This window comes from Orcinus orca, chromosome 16 (genome assembly GCF_937001465.1).
Source record: "Orcinus orca chromosome 16, mOrcOrc1.1, whole genome shotgun sequence".
NCBI lineage: Eukaryota > Metazoa > Chordata > Mammalia > Artiodactyla > Delphinidae > Orcinus > Orcinus orca.
Genome location: NC_064574.1, coordinates 73,353,834 through 73,376,453, shown reverse-complemented (window position 1 = coordinate 73,376,453; position 22,620 = coordinate 73,353,834). Strand labels below are relative to the sequence as shown.

General features: G+C 38.3%; 1 protein-coding gene across 9 annotated transcripts in view; it reads right to left on the bottom strand.

Annotated features, from left to right (window-relative positions):
- TPST1 (tyrosylprotein sulfotransferase 1) overlaps positions 1 to 22,620 on the bottom strand; it is a 124,112-nt gene that overhangs the window by 52,600 nt on the left and 48,892 nt on the right. For all 9 annotated transcript variants that reach the window (XR_007472251.1, XM_033426261.2, XM_049699583.1 and 6 more), the window contains exon 3: positions 5,212 to 5,410. Coding sequence is in view for 8 of the 9 variants with exons in the window: in XM_033426261.2 (XP_033282152.2) it covers positions 5,212 to 5,410 (199 nt within the window). In the remaining variant the exon portion in view is untranslated. The remainder of the gene's footprint in view (positions 1 to 5,211; positions 5,411 to 22,620) is intronic.

Here is a 22,620-nt window from a genome sequence, read left to right as displayed (position 1 = left end):
TTAAAGTCAGAGATTATGAGTTTAACAAACAAGACCAGCTATATCCACTTATCAGCAACATACTTTAAATATAAAGACACAGATTAAGAGTAACAGGATGGAAAAAATATACCATGTACACTGTATGCATAAAAACAACAAAGTGGCTATGTTTACGTCAGACAAACTAGACTTCCAGAGAGAAACATCAGAGATGATGAGAGACACTTCATAATGATGAGTTAATTCCTCAAGAATATATAAAAGGGTTTGCTCCTAATAATACTGATTCAAAACACATGAAGCAAAATTAACAGAAATAAAAAATAATCTTTTTCCAAAATTGATAAAATTAGACACCCCCTACCAATAAGAATTAGAAGATTTGAGCAACACTGTGAAACAACATGACTTAATTGATATTTATAGAATTCTGCAACAGCTGCAGAATACACATCCTATCGAGTGACATGTGAGAACATATGCTGGCCATAAGGCAATTTTCAATATATTTCAAAGGACTGAAACCACACTGAGTAGTTCTCTAATCGTAAAGGAATTAACCTAGAAACAAACAATAAAAAGATCACCAGAAAATCTCCAAAGACCTGAAAAGTACATGCCATTCTAAGAAGTCTGGGCTCTATCCTATAGTACTAGTGGAGCTATTCAAGGTTTACGCAAGGGAATGATACATTCAGATATACTACATTCAGATTTGAACTTTTAAAAAATAACTTTCATTGAATATTTTAAAAATGTAGCAGAAGAATGACTGAACACACTCACATAACACAAAGGGGAATAAACCATAATTCATGTAAAAAATGAGGAGAAACTGAATTAAGGTACCTGAAATAGGATTGAATCAAGATATTTTCAAATGCAGAACCAAGGGGACTTGGTGACCAATTAATTACACGTGATCTGCAAAGCTAGTTAATCCTAACTAACTTTGATGACTAGACAAATAGGAATGCTACGTATGGAGACAGGAAAAACAGGGAGAAGCAGTTTCTGATGGGTACAGGAACTAGAAAACACAGGTGTGCATTACAGGCTCTCCCTTTAATGCAAGAACATCAATTCTAACTGCTGCAGCTTCTTACTGTTTGGCTCAGGGATATAACCCAACTCCCCCTCCCAGCTCACTTAATTAATATTCAAGTTCCTTCTTGTTTGCTCTGTGGGTTCTGCACACTGATTCGTGCTTTTCCATTTGACTATTTGCTCTTCTTTAGTACTGTCTAGTCTGGTTTTCAACTGGATATTCCATTCACACTTGGATCTGCTTTTCAGCTCACTCTCCAGGTTTAGTAACCAGGTCTTTGAACTGTTTTTTGGCTTGACCCACGTGTCCTGAGGACTCTGCTCCTCACACCTGCTCACTGGCTCATAGACAACGCAAATATAGATAAACACAGCCTCATCCCACCCCTATTCTAGATTCTTGCTCAGTTTAGTGAACAATCCATCTAGCTTCTGCCTATCAAGGAACAACTTTGGACAATAAGTTCATTTGACATTGAGTTTGAGGTCTTTGTGAATATCCAAGTGGAGAGATACAGAAAGCAGGTGGAAAAAAATGAGCCTAGGGCTCAGGAAAGAGACCCAGTAGGAGATAAAGATTTATGATCATCAGCAAATAGGTTGTAATCAAAATCACATGAGTGGATGAGCGTAAGGAGACTATAGAACAGAAGTCCTTAATCTGACAGGCTTTAGGAGCATCTATGAATCCACTGAAATTGTGGGTAAAATTCTGTGTATGTATGTGTCTGCACTTCTCGGATAGGGATCCATAAATTTCATCAGATTCTCAAAGGTCTTTAACTCTAAAATTATTAAAAACCTATGCAGGAGGGAGATGGCTAGAATGTAACCTAGAGGGCACTCCTTACTAAAATGTGCTACAATTGTGGGATTAGAGACCATGGTGGGAAAGGTATGGAATATGTTAGCATTTCATTTCCAATTTACCATCTGAGTCACAGCAACCATGAAGCACATGATTTTCTATTCAAGATTGGGCAACACGTCCCCAAAATACACTGACTCAGACACCAGTACTTCTAGATTACCCAAAATTGTATGAAAACTAGAATTTTTAGGCCTAGAGCTTTGGATTCTATATTCCCAGTCAAAACGTGAATTTCTTCCCCACTCCCATCCCATAAATAAAGGGCACAATCTCCGCAGCCACCTTCTTTCTCTGGAGTCCATCTCATGTCACAGCTGACAATCGAAGATCACTTTTTAAGCATTACTTTATGAAACTTCATGATCATCAATGCTGGATATATTAGCATCTGAGTTTTTACAGGCAAAAAGCTCTGAAAATATATAATCCAACCCCACAAAACAAGGATGTCAGCTTGTATGCATTATCACAAAGTGCTCAAAAATGCAATTATAGTTCACACTTTACCTTTTTTCCCTCAAAATTATTTGTCACTTTAGAGGTAGACAAAGATGGTGGGAAGGTTTTTTCCAGGGTGCATTTTGAAACTCTTTCAAAAGCCACAAATGTGTATGAAACAAATTCTCTAGTCACAAGGATTCAAACCACAGCATTCTTCCCTACTTAACCACTCAAGCAAGCCAAGAATAATCTAGCTGGTCAACTCACATGTAGGAAAACTATAATGTCTACTACTTGGGGAACCTCTAAATATCACTTACACATGTACCTTGGTTTATAAAAACCATTTCAGTATTGTACAAAGGAGAAAGCTATGAATTACCAATTACCAAGAGATTAAAAGGACTATGATAATGCACTGTATACTTCGCCTTTAGCAGAATGTAATTCACAAAACTTTAACACATATAAAACTTTTTTCAAACTTAAATGTTTTGTAAAAGAATATATACATATAGGTAATAACTGTTCAATTATATTAATCAATGAAACCTATTAAAATTAGCAAATATCTAAAATAAAATTACCTATATTATGCTGGTAGTTCAAAAGAATAAAAAAAAATTATCAACATATATCATGCACCTTAAAAAAATTTCAGATATTTTGACGTGGTTTAATTCCACTTTCATTAGTCTAGCCCTAAAAAAAACCCCACTAAAATGTAGTATGTGCAAAGATGTTCACTGTAGCACTATCTGTCAAACAGAAAATTGTAAACAGCAAAAGAAAAATGGTAAAATAAATTATAGAACATATACTAGGGAAACATTTTATTTCTTTGTTCATTCATTCATTCACTTACTACTGTGTTTCATAAAGGATTTAAGGTGGCTCATAAAATGATTTATTTATACAACCATGAAAAATTATGTTTAAAAATCATGTACACAATGAGAAAATGCTCATGAATATTAAATGGAAATGGCTGAATACAAGATTGTGTGTGTGCAAAAGTGAGATTTAAGACAAGTATTCTTACCTTTGTTTAACAACATGCAAAGAAGAAAGAGAAATCCATCAAAATGCTAAAAATGGTATTTGTCGGGGTGGTAACATTATAGGTGAATTTTATTCTCTTATCTTTTTAATTTTATAAGTTTTATAAACTAAGTTTATATATATAATTTTTTTTTTTTTTTTTACGATATGCGGGCCTCTCACTGTTGTGGTCTCTCCCGTTGCGGAGCACAGGCTCCGGACGCGCAGGTTCAGCGGCCACAGCTCACGGGCCCAGCCGTTCCGCGGCATGTGGGATCTTCCCGGACTGGGGCATGAACCCGTGTCCCCCTGCATCGGCAGGCGGACTCTCAACCACTGTGCCACCAGGGAAGCCCCTAAGTTTATAGTTTTATAATAATGCTTGTATGTATGAAAAATATAAAAAGGATAAAGATTATTTTAAAAATAAAAAAAAATCTGCCTCCATATATGATGGTTTATAAGAAAATAGCTCTTCGTATATAGCCACTAATGACTTGAAAAAAGAAAACAAAAGTAATATCTAAGTGTAAAAAATCCAGATGGAAATCAGCCTCATGAAATATAAGTTTGTTTTTCGATTAAAGGTATCAACAGAAGAACAGAATAAAGAGATGATATATTATAAGGTTGTGGGGAGGAGAGGAAACTGACATAAAAAAAAAAATACCAGGGCTTCCCTGGTGGCACAGTGGTTGAGAGTCCGCCTGCCAATGCAGGGGACGCGGGTTCGTGCCCCAGTCTGGGAAGATCCCACACGCCACGGAGCGGCTGGGCCAGTGAGCCATGGCCGCTGAACTTGTGCGTCTGGAGCCTGTGCTCCGCAACGGGAGAGGCCACGACAGTGAGAGGCCCACGTACCGTAAAAAACAAAACAAAACAAAACAAAAAACATACCAGAGAAAGGCAAGGAATTTTAATCTTGAAATCCAGCAGCCTAACAGTGAACTTACGCTAACACGGTTGTCTTATTTAAACTGTAGTTTCAAAAAATACCACATCTATAGACAGAAAGTAGCACTGTGGTTGCCAGGGGCTAGAGGAAGGGGGAATGGGTAATGATTATGTAGTTTCAGTTTGAAAAGATGAAAAAAGTTCTGGAGATGGATGGTGGTGACAGTTCTACAACAATACAAATATACTGGACTATACACTTATAAATTGTTAAAATGGTAAATTTTGTTATTTAAATTTTACAATAAAAAAATACATTAAGGTATGATTTGAAATAGATTATACAGGTAAGGTATATATTCACATTTTTTGAGTTTTCAGCTTTTCTCAAATAGGATTATAAAGATGTGAGCATAACTTATAAAAGAAGTAGTTGTAACTACACTTTAATAGTAACTTTCTCTCAATCAGAGGGTTGTTTATTGTACCTATGTAATAATTCTTCTCATGTAGCCAATGTTTAGTTTTCAAGTATCAAGAAATCATGCCTCATCTAAACAAAGGTTTAAAAGTAAAGTAGCCATTAGATTCAAAGTAAAAAGAAACTAGAAGTAAGTGAGGTCACTAATAATTCTGGTGTTTATGCAAATTTATGATAATCAGCTATGAGAATAAATCTCCCCAACAGTAAGCACCATTCTTAGAAATTGGGAAAAAGAGATTAAAGAATTGTCCCTATAGTCCCTGGAAAGAGCCACAGTTATCCTTAAAATGCAGTGGAAGATTTCTGATGATAAAGCATTTTACAAATAGGATTTTTCTAATTTAAAATAATTTTCTGATCATAAAAAAGCAAGGAACAAAATAAGAAAAAACTTTTTAGGACCCAAATTCCATACCCAGTTTTCTCAATTCACTTTAAAAATCTCACTTACCCTTCTAGTGTTTTCAAGGATTTTGGGATCAGGTTTTCCATAGTTAGGTGGATTGGCATACGGGTCATATCCAAGTTTGGCAAGCATGGGTGCAATCACCGCCATGTCTTGTAAAACATCTGGAGGTATCTTCCCAACCCATTTTGATAGAGCTCCCACATTGACTGGCTTGATGACCTGGTCTGTAGATCTCTCCACTCTGAAAACAATACAATGTGAATAAACATGTATTTAGAATACTGAAAACAGTACTGGAAACATATTTTTTTTTTTTCCGGTACGCAGGCCTCTCACTGTTGTGGCCTCTCCCGTTGCGGAGCACAGGCTCCGGACGCGCAGGCTCAGCGGCCATGGCTCACGGGCCTAGCCGCTCCGCGGCGTGTGGGATCTTCCCGGACCGGGGCACGAACCCGTGTCCCCTGCATCGGCAGGCGGACTCTCAACCACTGCGCCACCAGGGAAGCCCCTGGAAATTATTTTTGATGACTCTAAAAATTACAAGTCTTCAGATTATAAAAGCTATTGAGAAAGAGTGTATTTTTCAGGCTTGACATTACTTTCTAGACTTTTTTTTTTAATGTTCTCAATCTGACAGCAATTATTGGCAACCTCAGATTCCTAGAAATAGGAAAAACGGTCAGGTGAAAACATCTGCACAGAATGTACTGACATTTTAATTACAACATTCAGAAAAACATAAAGATAAGACTGCTTAGAAAAACAGCTCGTCAACTTACTTGAAATACATAAAAATAAAAACCACAAGTAAATAAGATGGCTTGATGAATGATGACTAGAGGAACATAAAGATGGACAGATTATGTGATAAAGCAAATACAGCAAAATGTTAATTGTAGCTAGTGGGTATAATTCTTTCAGTTCTTTATATGTTTGAAATTTTTCATAATAAAATATTGGGGGGAAAATAGTCAACCATAATCCACTAAGACTGCAAAATATTCATTTGTCCTATTTTTCTGTTGATTTCCTAAAGAACCCTATTTTCTAAGGAAGAAAAAGGAGTGCTATTTATGACTTTTGATATTACAAAATAAATGTGTTCTACCTCTTGACCTAGAAATTTACTTTAAGCTTATAGTGACACTATATTTGACTAAATAACTCATAATCTTAGGGTAAAATATAATCTAAAATGACATCTAGATTGAAATTGGATCTGAACTAGCAGATTTTGGCCAAATGACATTCAAACAAAAGTACCTAAGAGAGTTTTATATCATAATACATTAGAAGTCATTCAAACACACTATTCTAATAAAAGGTTAAAAAGATCTTTTTCTTTAAGTTTTCGATCTCTCGCTGCAGATAACCATTATCTGATGAAGAATCCCTCAAAGGGGCTCCACTCCTTAAAAAATACACAAGAGAGGACTTCCCTGGTGGCGCAGTGGTTAAGAATCCGCCTGCCAATGCAGGGAACACGGGCTCGATCCCTGGTCTGGGAAGATCCCACATGCCGCGGAGCAACTAAGCCCACGCACCGCAACAACTGAGCCTGCGCTCTAGAGCCCATGTGCCACAACTAGAGAGGAGCCCACACACTGCAACGAAAGATCCCACGTGCCACAACTAAGACCTGACATAGCCAAGTAAATAAATAAAAAGAAAATAAAAATATCTAGTATATAACCAAACATACTTTATAAAAAAAAAATGAAATAACTAGAGAACATCCAAGCGCTGAACTGCATATTTACTGTGGGTGCACTAGGAACATTAGAGAATGGGAGTCACATCTGTAGAGATAAACATCTCAAGAAAAAAATGCTTTATAGTAAAAAAATAATTTCTGTTCATTCTATGTCAGGTACTTTGCATATGATATCTACTTTAATCCTTGAAACAACCTTAAGAGAAATATTATCAGTCCCTATTTTTCAACTGTGTTAACTGAGACCCATAAGTGATTTATCCAAAGTCACACAGTCTGGAAATAATCGAGTTAGAATTTGAACCTACTGAACCTGTCTGACTCCAAAGCATCTGTTTTATCCAGTTTCTCTTACTGCCGTCCTATTGACGTCAAATCACATCTTGATTTTTACATTCTACGCTTCCCTGAAAACTTTGGCCTCTTGTTCTATACTGCATAGACTAAGTGGTTTTGCCACAGTGATAACATACTACACATGTAATAGGTATATACAGGGCTGTGCCGGTAACACTTTACAACCTGATCTCTGAGAAGGGAAAGGTCATAATTTGTAGCATTTACTGAAGACCAATGGTGTAAATACTCCCACCATGGATGATTTCAAGCTACCAACATGATGTCATTGACCACAGAGTTGAGAAGAGATGCACAAAAATGGGTTCACTGTAGCTGGCACAATCCAGCTCCAGCAGACCACTGGATATCTATAGGGTCACGATCTCTTGTCCCAAATTCTGAAATCCAAAAACTAAACATTTTCCTGTAACTCATGTGGCAGCAAAACATAACCTGAACTGATAGGAATCTATTTAAAGTCTTTATTCTTCTTGGCATAAACAATCATACTCTTTAATGCAGAAATACTGATGTCCTTGATTATAGCGTGTTGACCCAGAACAAACAGAGGATGTTATATAATATGTGTTATGTACATCATATGACCTTTCTAGAATCCAAAAATTTTGAATTCTGAAACATCTGTGTTAAGCACTGAAGTCACACATAGGGTCTCATATGTCGTGACTGGGAAGTTGGTAATGATAGAAGGGTTTTAATCACAGGACTGACAAGACTAGATTGTTCTTATCTGCATTCAATGTTGAAAACTATGGGAAGAGAAGATTGAAGGATGGGGTAACCGCGGTCAGAAAAACCAGTAAAGACGTTCAACTATATATTGAAAGAATTGAGAAATGATTAAAGCTCCAACTACAGCAAATGACATAGAGATGGAAAGAAAAAACCTCCATCGATTTGTTTTTTTTTTTAATAAATTTATTTATTTTTGGCTACATTGGATTTTCGTGGGCTTTCTCTAGTAATTGTGGTGAGCAGGGGCTACTCTTCATTGTGGTACGCGGGATTCTCATTGCAGTGGCTTCTCTTGTTGTGGAGCACGGGCTCTAGGCACGCAGGCTCAGTAGTTGTGGCACACGGGCTTAGTTGCTCCGCGGCATGTGGGATCTTCCTGGACCAGGGCTTGAACCCGTGTCCCCTGCATTGGCAGGTGGATTCTTAACCACTGTGCCACCAGGGAAGACCCCATAGATTTATTTTTAATTGATCAGACTTAGTGGTCAATTAGATATGGGGAGGAGAGAAAGGAGTCTAGATGAATTCGTATTTGACTTGAAGGACTGAATGGACCGTGTTTTCATTCATTACAATAGCATGGAGGAAAAGCATAAGTATTGTTGCTTAGTTTTGTTTCAGATGTAGGGAACAAAGGAAAAGAGGTAAATTGATAGTAGTAAGGAAGTTACCAAAAGTCTAAAGGAAAATTAGAGTTGACTAAGAGACTGAAATGTAGTATGTGCTCAGTAAACAATAGCTAGTATTATTTTTGCATCCAGAATATAGCACCGGTTCAGAAGAAAAATGAAAGCCATTATTTATCATGATGATTGATTTAAAGATAAAGTTCAACCATCTCTTCTCTGAAAGAGAATTCTAAAATGAAAAGTCTTTTTTTTACGTAACCACTGAGTCACAAGATTCACTAGTAGCAAATGCAGTTGCCATGGACTCCTTAGGGGGAAGAACTTGGGAAGGTATACTGCGTATCACTCAGGTGTTTCTCTTTAAGGCAGCAGTAATGGCATTTTATATTGATTGAGCATAAAATTCATATTAAATATTTTTTGAACACCCACTATGGGTCAGGTCAAGTGTTGGATACTAAGTATGCAAAGATGACATGACTAGGTCATGGCCTTCCTCTCAAGAAGCTCAGAGTCCAATAAGAGAGATAAGCATACACATGATTAATATGCAGCATGATAAATGTGGTGACAGAGGTTAGAAACCATATTATGGCAATGCAGATGACAGAACTAGGTCATTCCTCTCCTAGGGTCTGACATGAGTCAGCGTAAATTACCAAGTAGCTAAGGTAAAGATTAGTAATCTATGGGTCACAGGCCAAATCCAGTCCTACTGCCTGTTTTTGTCTGGCCTTCAAGCTAAGAATGGCTTTACATTTTTAAATGTTTTTTTTAAAAAATCAAAAGAATAATATTTTAAACACATGAAAATCATATGGAATTCAAATTTCTATGTCACAAAGTGGTTTGTTTGTTTGTTTGTTTCTTTGGCCATGCCATGCAGCATGCAGGATCTTAGTTCTCCAACCAGGGATTGAACCCATGCCCCCTGCACTGGGAGCACAGAGCCTTAACCACTGGACCACCGGGGAAGTCCCAAAAAGGGTCTTTTCTTTTTGGCTACACAGCATGTGGGATCTTAGTTCCTGGACCAGGGATTGAACCTGCGCCCCCTACAGTGGAAGCAGGGATTCTTGAAGTAAAAACACAGAACACAAAAGATGAACGTTAAATGGCATATAGAAAAGGGACTGAAAATTAGACTGACTGCAGATTTCTCAACAACAACAACTACAACTAGTGGACAGTGGAATAATACCTTCAAAGTACAAGAGAAAATTACTGCCAACCCAGACTGAATAGAACAAAAATAATCTTCCAAAAATTAAAGACTTTTTCAAATAAATCTTAGAATAAAATAAAAATCCTAAGTCCATAGTATGCACAAATGTAAGCAGCAAAAACTGAATAAAACCCCATCTTTTAGGCAAAATATAATTGGGAAAAGGGACCACTGGAGTCTAAAGAGTATTATAAGAAACATCCTCATTATTTTTGACAGTTTTCTCTCACCTCTTTGCCCTAATCGTGGCACCCAGCACGCAGAAATGCATAGTGATGGTGCAGGCAGCTAAAACGCTGAGTGAAAGCCATATTTCTGGCCAGAATAACAAGAAATGTAGCCTCTGGGAGCCAGGGAGTGTTAGGCAGAAATCAAGGGAAAGAGAGAGCCCGACAAGATGGGAATAAAGACACAGGCCTACTAGAGAATGGACTTGAGGATATGGGGAGGGGGAAGGGTAAGCTGTGACAAAGTGAGAGAGTGGCATGGACATATATACGCTACCAAACGTAAAACAGATAGCTAGTGGGAAGCAGCCGCATAGCACAGGGAGATCAGCTCGGTGCTTTATGACCACCTAGAGGGGTGGGATAGGGAGCGTGGGAGGGAGGGAGACCCAAGAGGGAAGAGATATGGGAACATATGTATATGTATAACTGATTCACTTTGTTATAAAGCAGAAACTAGCACACCATTGTAAAGCAATTATACTCCAATAAAGATGTTAAAAAAAAGTGAACTTTGTTAAAAAGATACTATATAAAAAGAAAAAAATAAACTGAAAAAAAAAAAAAAGAGAGAGAGCCAGAGAACATTTCCCATAATTTTGCATATGAATCAGCACAACTTCCAACTCACACCTGGGAGAGACTGAAGGAAGCACAGAAAAGGCTTTGAGAATTAAACTATGAAATAAACTGCCACCAACACTCCAAACTCATAAATGATTTGTGAATGGGAAAAACCCAAAGCAACATAGCAAAGTCTGAAAACTAAACTGATACTGGAAACACTGTTCACAGGAGACACAAACTTGTGGTTTAGAAACTAACCAGCTTGATTACCCACCACAACAAAAAAATCTTCATTCACCAGAGGATTCTAGCAGGACTCAGAGACTCAAAACATAACTCCAAAAATACTCAGATACAGAGAACCAAGAAAATGTGATCCAATATTGAGGGAAAAGACAATCAAAAGATGCACAGAACAGGAGGGAACACTCTCTAAGTAATTTATAAGGCCAGCATAACTATGCAACAAAACCGAAACTGCATACCTCAGACTGGGACTTGAACCCACAGGCTGGGACTTGAACCCAGCCAAAACCCAGGTTGGGACTTGAAGCCACAGTCTTTTAATTAGAATCACTAACCTGGTGTCAGGACTTACTGAGGCTCAGGTTCTTTATGTCTCAGCACAGAAGGAATTCAGCAAGGGGCAAAGTGATAGGCAAGGAGTAGCTTTATTAATATAGGACACTTGAGAGGGATACAAGCAGGCAGACAAGGGGGCTCTGCCCCAAGAATTAAGCGGGCTACATTTTTATAGTCAAAGGAAAGTGGGGAGGGGGAGACGACCACCTTCTTCCTCATTCTTTGAGTAGAGGTTAGGCTTCCATCATTAGCTCCTCCTCCTCATCAGGCAAGAGAGTGTTTGACCCTATAAGGTCAAACTAGGACTATCATGGTGTTTATTCAAATCAGCAGAAGGGTGGTAACATATACTAAAATACGTTAAATCATCACAGATTTCAGTATAATGAGGGTCTTCTACTTTGGAATGTCATCTTTCCCTTACACTCCTGTCCTTGGTCCTAAGGACATTACCTTGCTGGACTCAACCATTAACTTACAGTGGTCTCAAAAATAAAACAAGACAAAAACTTACAGTGGTCTCCCGAAGTTCCCTAAGGCTCCCTCTCTATCTATAATCCCCAGTGGGATTTCTAAAACTACCTGTGTAACTATCCTACTCTATCCCTATCAAAACCAGACATAGAGTATAGGAATAATAAAAATTACAGGTATCACTCATGAAATATATATAAAAATCCTAAACCAAAAGTTAGCATATCAAATCCAGCACTAATTATCGGATGATAATTAGTGCTCCACTAAGTTGGAGTTTTTCCAGAAATTCAAGATTAAATCAACATTACAAAATCTATTAATGTAACTTACATTAGTAGTTTAAAAGGAGGAAAAAAAGTCACATAACTACTTCAATTAGATAAATTAACCTCTGTTGTAGGTTGCTCCTAAATGGCTCCCAATAATTCGTCACACAGAGTCCTTTAAACAAATTAAGGGTGTGCCTCACAGATCCTCTCAATTTAACAATAAGGCCTCTAGGAAGCTTAAGCACATTGTCCCTTAGCCATCTCAGCAGGAGCCCAAAGCAAAGAATGGTTTATCTCAAAGAGATTTGCGGGTAAAATTATTATCCAAATGGAATGAACCCCAGTGAGATTTACAGAGGACCCACAACGTTTCTGAGAAGTTTATCAGCAGCAACATTGCCAACTTGGACTGAAAGGGACAGAAACAGTATAAAATGGAAAGACACACTGGATTCCCAAAATTCTTCTGGCAGGAATTAGACAGATAAAACCACATAGCTACAAAATATGTGCCATCTTTCATGAAAAAGGAAGGATCACTCAAGAGCCCAAAGGGCAGAGCTGAGAGATATAGAAAATAATTCCTAAATTACTTACATTTGACTGAGACCTGCTCAAAGAATGTCTAATATTTTCTCAGATGGATTTCAGAATTGATATGAACCAATGACACCTTTTTCTTCCCCCTATTTGCCTTCATTTTAAATGTCTATTGTCCTATGCCTGTTCCATCACTGTACACTGGCATTGGGGGTGGGGTGGGGACATAACTTGTATCTTTAGTGCTATAGATCTTTTCTATTCAAGGACCTATATTTAAGGAACTACACCTAGAAGCTCCATCCACAACTAGACCTGATTTAGATGGCAAGATGAAGAAGGACTTTGAGCTTGTAACAGGATGAGAATTTTGGGACATGGGGAGGGGGGAAATGTATTTTGCATATGAGTCATTGGCAGCCTGAGAACAGACTGATTGGCTGCTTCTAAAATGGTACCCAAGAGGGACTTCCCTGGTGGCAGAGTGGTTAAGACTCCACGCTCCCAATGCAGGGGGCCCAGGTTCGATCCCTGGTCAGGGAACTAGATCCCACATGCATGCCACAACTAAGAGTTCACATGCCACAACTAAGGAGCTGGCGAGCTGCAACTAAGGAGCCCACCGGCCACAACTAAGGAACTGGAAAAACACAACTAAGACCTAGCGCAACCAAATAAATAAGTAAATAAAATATTAAAAATAATAATAAATAAATTGAAAAATAAAATGGTACCCAAGATTCCCAACTCCTGTATTCCTTTATGTAATCTCCTCCCCTTGATTGTAGCTAGACCTAGGGATTTGCTTCTAATGAATATGGCAGAAGTGATGGGATGTCACCTGAAGATTAGGTTAAGAAGATGTGAATTCCGTCTTGCTCACTTTCCCTGGCTCTTCTCATTTGCTTGCTCTGATTAGGTCAGCTGCTGTGTTGTGACTAGCCATACAGAGAAAGCTTCATGGCAAGGAAGTGAGGTCCTCCATCCAACACCCATGAGGAACTGAATCCTGCCCAAAACCACATGATCTGGGAAACAGTCCCCTATCAGTTAAGCCTTGACTGCAGCCTGGAGACTCAGCTAAGACAAGCCCATATTCCCAACCCACCGAAACTATGATAAAATACATGTTTGCTATTTTAAGCAAACACTAAAGTCACTACATTTTGAGGAGCTTCCAGGTTGGTGAACATATCCACATGTCAGAAGGATGGAGCACCCTTGTTTCATGGGGCCAGAAGCTTCTGTCTTGGGACCCTTCCAGACCTCATCCTACGTACTTCTTCATCTGTATCCTTTCTAAGAATGGCTCCAGATTTTTTCTTAAATGCAGCCTTTTAAATGAGAAATAAGCCAAGACTCAGTGACAGAGTGACTTATGTAGGCTCATACTGCTTGTAAGAGGCAGAGCTGGGATTCAAATCCAGGACTATCTCAGTAAGAAACCAAATCTTAACTATCTTACTCACTGAATATGTCTTCACAGGAGCTAATTTTAATGTAGATTACAATCAGAATTTTTTTTTGTAAATGTCTGATTTAAAACTGTTAATGTCTACTTTTAATGAAATAAATGATTCATTTAATTATTTTTTTAAAAGATGGAATGGGGAATACCCTGGCGGTCCTGTGGTTAGGACTCTGTGGTCCCACTGCCAATGGCCCAGGTTCAATCCCTGGTTGAGGAACTAAGATCCCGCAAGCCGTGCGGCAAGGCCAAAAATAAAAAAAATAAAAGATGGAATGATATAATGTCCTGGATTTGCGTTAAAATAATTCAAGAGTAGGGGAAGGGAGAAAGTTAAATGAAACACTGTTGGCCTATATTGATCATTGTTGGTGGTCATACATATACTATTCTTTTGAATATTTTTGTACTTGAAAATTTTCACAATAAAGAAAAAACTTATCTTAAGGTTTCTCACCTTGGCACTATTTACATTTTAATTGGATAAATCCTTTGTTGTGGGGCTTGTCTTGTGCACTGTAGGATGTTTAGCAACATCCCTGGTCTCTACCTATTAAATGCCAGCAGTGCAACCACCCCACCATTGTGACAACCAAAAATATTTCCAGACATTGCGAAATGTCCCCCAGGAGAGCAAATTGGCCCCAGTTGAGAACCACTGCTTTAAAACAAGGTTGCTTGTTATTATAAGTCCTAGCCTAAACAAAACCACAGAACATTAGGAAAGCTGCAGGACATAAATATATACAAAAGTCATTTGTATTTTGATACAAGAGCAACTAACAGAAACTTTAAAAACAACAAATTATATAGAGGAATTCCCTGGCAGTCCAGTGGTTAGGACTTGGAGCTTTCACTGTGGGGGGCCGGGTTCAATCCCTGGTGGAGGAACTAAGATCCCACAGCTGTGCAGTACGGCCAAAGACAAACAAAAAATTATTTGAAAAAAACCACATTATTCACATTAACAGCAAAAAGGTACTCAAAAATTAATCAAAAGTACAAGACTTTTATGAAGAACATAATAAAATATCATCAAAAGATGTTGAAGACCTAAGTAAATGGAGAAGCATACTGTGTTATGGATAGGAAGGTTAATATTGCTATAATGATAGCCATCCTTCTCAAAATTACCTACAAATTCAATGTAAATTTAATCATTAATAAATCATGCTTAAATAGAAAACTGAGGAATAAAGGGCTAAAAATAGCCAAGACATTCCTAGAGAAGAACTAAGCAGGAGGCTTGCCCTACTGGATATTAAAACATTTCATAAAACTATAGTAATTAAAATAGAGTATAACTATGTTATATTTCACTAACAGAAAAATGCATATATGGAAACTTAATATTTAACCTAGCAGGTACTACAGGCGGCTAGGGAAAAAGAGACTATTACATAAACAGCTCTGGGGAACAAGACATCCATATGGAAAACAATTAAATATGATCTGTACCCTCACACACAAAAAATAAATTTCATAATGATCAATAAATTCCAGATTGATTAACATGAAAGGAAAATTTTTCAAGTTTTAGGAAAAAATATGGGAGACTATTTTTGACCTAAGGGTAAGGAAAGAGTTCTTCACAAAACACAAAGTTCAAACCATAAGGGAGAGGTTGAACCAAGATGGAGGAGTAGAAGGATGTGCTCTCACTCCCTCTTGTGAGAACACCAGAATCACAACTAGCTGCTGGACAATCATTGACAGGAAGACACTGGAACTCACCAAAAAAGATACCCCACATCCAAAGACAAAGGAGAAGCCACAATGAGACGGTAGGAGGGGCACAATCACAGTAAAATCAAATCCCATAACCGCTGGGTGGGTGACTCACAGACTTGGAGAACACTTATACCACAGAAGTCCACCCGCTGGAGTGAAGGTTCTGAGCCCCACATCAGGTTCCCAACCTGGGGGTCAGGCAACAGGAGGAGGAATTCCTAGAGAATCAGACTTTGAAGCCTAGTGGGATTTGACTGCAGGACTTTGACAGGACTGGGGAAAACGGAGACTCCACTCTTGGAGGGCACACACAAAGTAGTGTGCGCATCGGGACCCAGGGGAATGAGCAGTGACCCCTGGGGAGACTGAACCAGACCTACCTCCTAGTGTTGGAGGGTCTCCTGCAGACGTGGGGGGTGGCTGTGGTTCACCGCGGGGACAAGGACACTGGCAGCAGAAGTTCTGGAAAGTACGCCTTGGCGTGAGCGCTCCCAGAGTCTGTCATTAGCCCCACCAAAGAGCCCAGGTAGGCTCCAGTGTTGGGCTGCCTCAGGCCAAACAACCAACAGGGAAGGAACCCAGCCCCACCCATCAGCAGTCAAGTGGATTAAAGTTTTAGTGAGCTCTGCCCACCAGAGCAACAGTCAGCTCTACCCACCACCAGTCCCTCCCATCAGGAAACTTACACAAGCCTCTCAGATAGCCTCATCCACCAGAGGGCAGACAGCAGAAGCAAGAAGAACTACAATCCTGCAGCCTATGGAACAAAAAACACACTCACAGAAAGACAGACAAGAGGAAAAGGCAGAGGGCAAGGCAGAGGGCTATATACCAGATGAAGAAACAAGATAAAACCCCAGACAAACAACTAAATGAAGTGCAGATAGGCAACCTTCCAGAAAAAGAATTCAGAATAATGATAGTGAAGATGATCCAGGACCTCGGAAAAGAATGGAGGCAAAGATTGAGAAGATGCAAGAAATGTTTAACAAAGACCTTGAAGAATTAAAGAACAAACAAACAGAGATGAACAATACAATAACTGAAATGAAAAATACACTAGAAGGAATCAATAGCAGAATAACTGAGGCAGAAGAACGAATAAGGACATTCCAACCAAAAACGGATAAGACAGAGGGTGGAATTCACTGCCACGGAACAGAATAAAGAAAAAAGAATGAAAAGAAATGAAGACAGCCTAAGATATCTCTGGGACAACATTAAACGCAACAACATTCACATTACAGGGGTCCCAGAAGGGGAAGAGAGAGAAAAAGGACCCGAGAAAACATGTGAAGAGATTATAGTCAAAACTTCCCTAACATGGGAAAGGAAATAGCCACCCAAGTCCAGGAAGCGCAGAGAGTCCCATACAGGATAAACCCAAGGAGAAACACGCTGAGACACACAGTGATCAAATTGGCAAAAATTAAAGACAAAGAAACATTATTGAAAGCAACAAGGGAAAAATGACAAATAACATACAAGGGAACCCCATAAGGTTAAGAGCTGATTTCTCAGCAGAACCTCTACAAGCCAGAGGGGGGGGCATGATATACTTAAAGTGATGAAAGGGAAGAACCTACAACCAAGATTACTCTACCCAACAAGGATCTCATTCAGATTCGATGGAGAAATCAAAAGCTTTACAGACAAGGAAAACCTAAGAGAATTCAGCACCACCAAACCAGTTCTACAACAAATGCTAAAGGAACTCCTCTAAGTGGGAAACACAAAAGAAGAAAAGGACCTACAAAAACAAACCCCAAACAATTAAGAAAATGGTAATAGGAACATACATATCGATAATTACCTTAAACATGAATGGATTAAATGCTCCAACCAAAAGACACAGGCTTGCTGAATGGATACAAGAACAAGACCCATATATATGCTGTCTACAAGAGACCCACTTCAGACCTAGGTACACATACAGACTGAAACTGAGGGGATGGAAAAAGATATTCCATGCAAATGGAAATCAAAAGAAAGCTGGAGTAGCAATACTCATATCAGATAAAATAGACTTTAAAATAAAGGATGCTACAAGAGACAAGGAAGGACACTACATAATGATCAAGGGATCAATCCAAGAAGAAGATATAACAATTATAAATATATATGCACCCAACATAGGAGCACCTTAATACATAAGGCAACAGCTAACAGCTATAAAAGAGGAAATCAACAGTAACACAAAAATAGTGGGGGACTTTAACACCTCACTTATACCAATGGATAGATCATCCAAAATGAAAATAAATAAGAAAACAGAAGCTTTAAATGACACAACAGACCAGATAGATTTAATTGATATTTATAGGACATTCCAACCAAAAGCAGCAGATTACACTTTCTTCTCAAGTGTGCATGGAACATTCTCCAGGATAGATCACATCTTGGGTCACAAATCAAGCCTCAGTAAATTTAAGAAAACTGAAATCATATCAAACATCTTTTCTGACCACAACGCTATGAGATTAGAAATGAATTACAGGGAAAAAAACGTAAAAAACACAAACACATGGAGGCTAAACACTACATTACTAAATAACCAAGAGATCACTGAAGAAACCAAAGAGGAAATCAAAAAATACCTACAGAAAAATGACAATGAAAACATTACAATCCAAAACCTATGGGATGCAGCAAAAGCAGTTCTAAGAGGGAAGTTTATAGCTATACAAGCCTACCTCAAGAAACAAGAAAAATCTCAAATAAACAATCTAACCTTACACCTAAAGGAACTAGAGAAAGAAGAACAAACAAAACGCAAAGTGAGCAGAAGGAAAGAAATCATAAAGATCAGAGCAGAAATAAATGAAGTAAAAACAAAGAAAACAATAGCAAAGATCAATAAAACTAGGAGCTGGTTCTTTGAGAAGATAAACAAAACTGATAAACCATTAGCCAGACTCATCAAGAAAAAGAGGGAGAGGACTCAAATCAATAAAATTAGAAATGAAACAGAAGTTACAACAGACACCGCAGAAATACAAAGCATCCTAATAGACTAGTACAAGCAACTCTACGTCAGCAAAATGTACAACCTGGAAGAAATGGACAAATTCTTGGAAAGGTATAACCTTCCAAGACAGAACCAGAAAGAAACAGAAAATATGAACAGACCAATCACAAGTAATGAAATTGAAGCTGTGATTTAAAATCTTCCAACAAATAAAAGTCCAGAACCAGATGGCTTCACAGGTGAATTTTATCAAACATTTAGAGAAGAGCTAACACCCATCCTTCTCAAACTCTTCCAAAAAATTGCAGAGGAAGGAACACTCGCAAACTCATTCTATGAGGCCACCATCACCCTGAGACCAAAACCAGAAAAAGATACTACAAAAAAAGAAAATTATAGACCAATATCACTGAAGAATATAGATGCAAAAATCCTCAACAAAATACTAGCCAACAGAATCCAACAACACATTAAAAGGATCATACACCACGATCAAGTGGGATTTAAACCAGGGATGCAAGGATTCTTCAATATACGCAAATCAATCTATGTGATACACCATATTAACAAACTGAAGAATAAAAACCATATGATCATCTCAAGAGATGCAGAAAAAGCTTTTGACAAAATTCAGCACCCATTTATGATAAAAACTCTCCAGAAAGTGGGCACAGACGGAACCTACCTCAACATAATAAAGGCCATATATGACAAACCCACAGCAAACATCATTCTCAATGGTGAAAAACTGAAAGCATTTCCTCTAAGATCAGGAACAAGACAAGGATGTACACTCTCACCGCTATTATTCAACATAGTTTTGGAAGTCCTAGCCACAGCAGTCAGAGAAGAAAAGAAAGAAAAGGAATACAAATTGGAAAAGAAGAAGTAAAACTGTCACTGTTTGCAGATGACATGATACTATACATAGAGAATCCTAAAGATGCCACCGGAACACTACTAGAGTTAATCAATGAATTTGGTAATGTTGCAGGACACAAAATTAATGCACAGAAATCTCTGGCATTCCTATACACTAATGATGAAAAATCTTAAAGAGAAATTAAGGAAACACTCCCATTTACCATTGCAACAAAAAGAATAAAATATCTAGGAATAAACCTACCCAGGGAGACAAAAGACCTGTATGCAGAAAACTATAAGACACTGATGAAAGTAATTAAAGATGATACCAACAGATGGAGAGATATACCATGTTCTTGGATTGGAAGAATCAATATTGTGAAAATGACTATACTACCCAAAGCAATCTGCAGATTCAATGCAATCCCTAACAAATTGGCAATTTTTTACGGAACTAGAACAAAAACTCATAAAATTTGTATGGAGACACAAAAGGCCCCAAATAGCCAAAGCAGTCTTGAGGGAAAAAAACGGAGCTGGAGGAATCAGACTCCCTGACTTCATACTATACTATAAAGTGACAGTAATCAAGACAATCTGGTACTGGCACAAAACCAGAAACATAGATCAATGGAACAGGACAGAAAGCCCAGAGATAAACCCACGCACCTATGGTCAACTAATCTATGACAAAGGAGGCAAGGATATACAATGGAGAAAAGACAGTCTCTTCAATAAGTGGTGCTGGGAAAACTGAGACAGCTACATGTAAAAGAAAGAAATTAGAACACTCTCTAACACCATACACAAAAATAAACTCAAAATGGATTAGAGACCTAAATATAAGACTGGACACTATAAAACTCTTAGAGGAAAACATAGGAAGAACACTCTTTGACATAAATCACAGCAAAATCTCTTTTGATCCATCTCTTAGAGTAATGGAAATAAACACAAAAATAAACAAATGGGACCTAATGAAACTTAAAAGCTTTTGCACAGCAAAGGAAACTACAAACAAGATGAGAAAACAACCCTCAGAATGGGAGAAAATATTTGCAAACAAATCAATGGACAAAGGATTAATCTCCAAAATATATAAACAGCTCATGCAGCTCAATATTAAAAAAACAAACAACCCAATCCAAAAATGGGCAGAAGACCTAAACAGACATTTCTCCAAAGAAGACATGCAGATGGCCAAGAAGCACATGAAAAGCTGCTCAACATCACTAATTACTAGAGAAATGCAAATCAAAACTACAATGAAGGCTTCCCTGGTGGCGCAGTGGTTCAGAGTCCGCCTGCCCATGCAGGGGACATAGGTTCGTGCCCCAGTCCGGGAAGATCCCACATGCCGCGGAGCAACTGGGCCTGTGAGCCATGGCTGCTGAGCCTGCACGTCTGTAGTCTGTGCTCCGCAACGGGAGAGGCCACAACAGTGAGAGGCCCGCGTACCGAAAAAAAAAAAAAAAAATTACAATGAGGTATCACCTCACACCAGTTAGAATGGGCATCATCAGAAAATCTACAAACAACAAACGCTGGACAGGGTGTGGAGAAAAGGGAACCCTCTTGCACTGTTGGTGGGAATTTAAATTGATACAGCCACTATGGAGAACAGTACGGAGGTTCCTTAAAAAACTAAAAATAGAATTACCATATGATCCAGCAATCCCACTACTGGGCCTATACCCAGAGAAAACCATAATTCAAAAAGACACATGCACCCCAATGTTCATTGCAGCACTATTTACAACAGCCAGGTCATGGAAGCAACCTAAGTGCCCATCGACAGACAAATGGACAAAGAAGATGTGGTACATATATACAATGGACTATTACTCAGCCATAAAAAGGAACGAAATTGGGTCATTTTTTGAGATGTGGATGGATCTAGAGACTGTCATACAGAGTGAAGTCAGAAAGAGAAAAACAAATATCGTATATTAACGCATGTATGTGGAACCTAGAAAAATGGTACAGATGAACCGGTTTGCAGGGCAGAAGTTGAGACACAGATGTAGAGAAGAAACATATGGACACGAACGGGGGAAAGCCGTTGCGGGGTGGGATGGTGGTATGATGAATTGGGCGATTGGGATTGACATGTATATACCGATGTGCATAAAATTGATGACTAATAAGAACCTGCTGTATAAAAAAATTAATTTAATTTAATTTAAAAATTAAAAAAATAAAAGAATATCTAGGTCATCAAAAATACCGAAAGTCTGAGAAACTGTCATAGCTAGGAGAAACCTAAGGAGATATGATGACTCAATGTAATATGGAATCCTGGAGGGATCCTGGAACAGAAAAATAATATTAGGCAACATTGCTAATTTTACTATTTAACAATTTCCAGGACTTCCCTGGTGGCGCAGTGGTTAAGAATCCGCCTGCCATTGCAGGGCACACAGGTTCAAGCCCTGGTCCGGGCAGATTCCACATGCCGCAGAGCAACTAAGCCTGTGTGCCACAACTACTAAGCCTGCGCTCTAGGGCCCGTGAGCCACAACTACTGAAGCCCTCACGCCTAGAGCCTGTGCTCCGCAACAAGAGAAGCCACCGCAATGAGAAGCCCGCACACCACAACGAAGAGTAGCCCCCGTTCGCTGCAACCAGAGAAAAGCCCACGTGCAACAATGAAGACCCAGTGCAGCCAAAAATAAATTTAAAAAGTAATATTGTTAAAATTTTTTCCATATTTGAATATATTCATTTGGGTTTCTGATTTGTTACATGAATTTTATGAACATTTATATCTCAAGACCACTTGTATTTCACAGTTTATCATGTTCAAAAATCAATGTCATATAAAGATTAAGATAAAACAAACAAAACAAAAAAATCGTAAGGGAAAAAACTGATAAATGCAACAACTTGAAAATCTACATTCATCAAAACAGATTATAAAGAAAGTTAAAAGACAAGCTACTGAGAGAAGCAATCTGTAATATATCTATCAGATAAAGGATATCAAAAAGAAAAAGACAAACCTTACCCATCAGAAATATGGGCAAAAGTCATGAACAGGCCTTTCACAAAAGAGAACTATATATAGCCAATGAAAATATACAGTGCTCAAATTC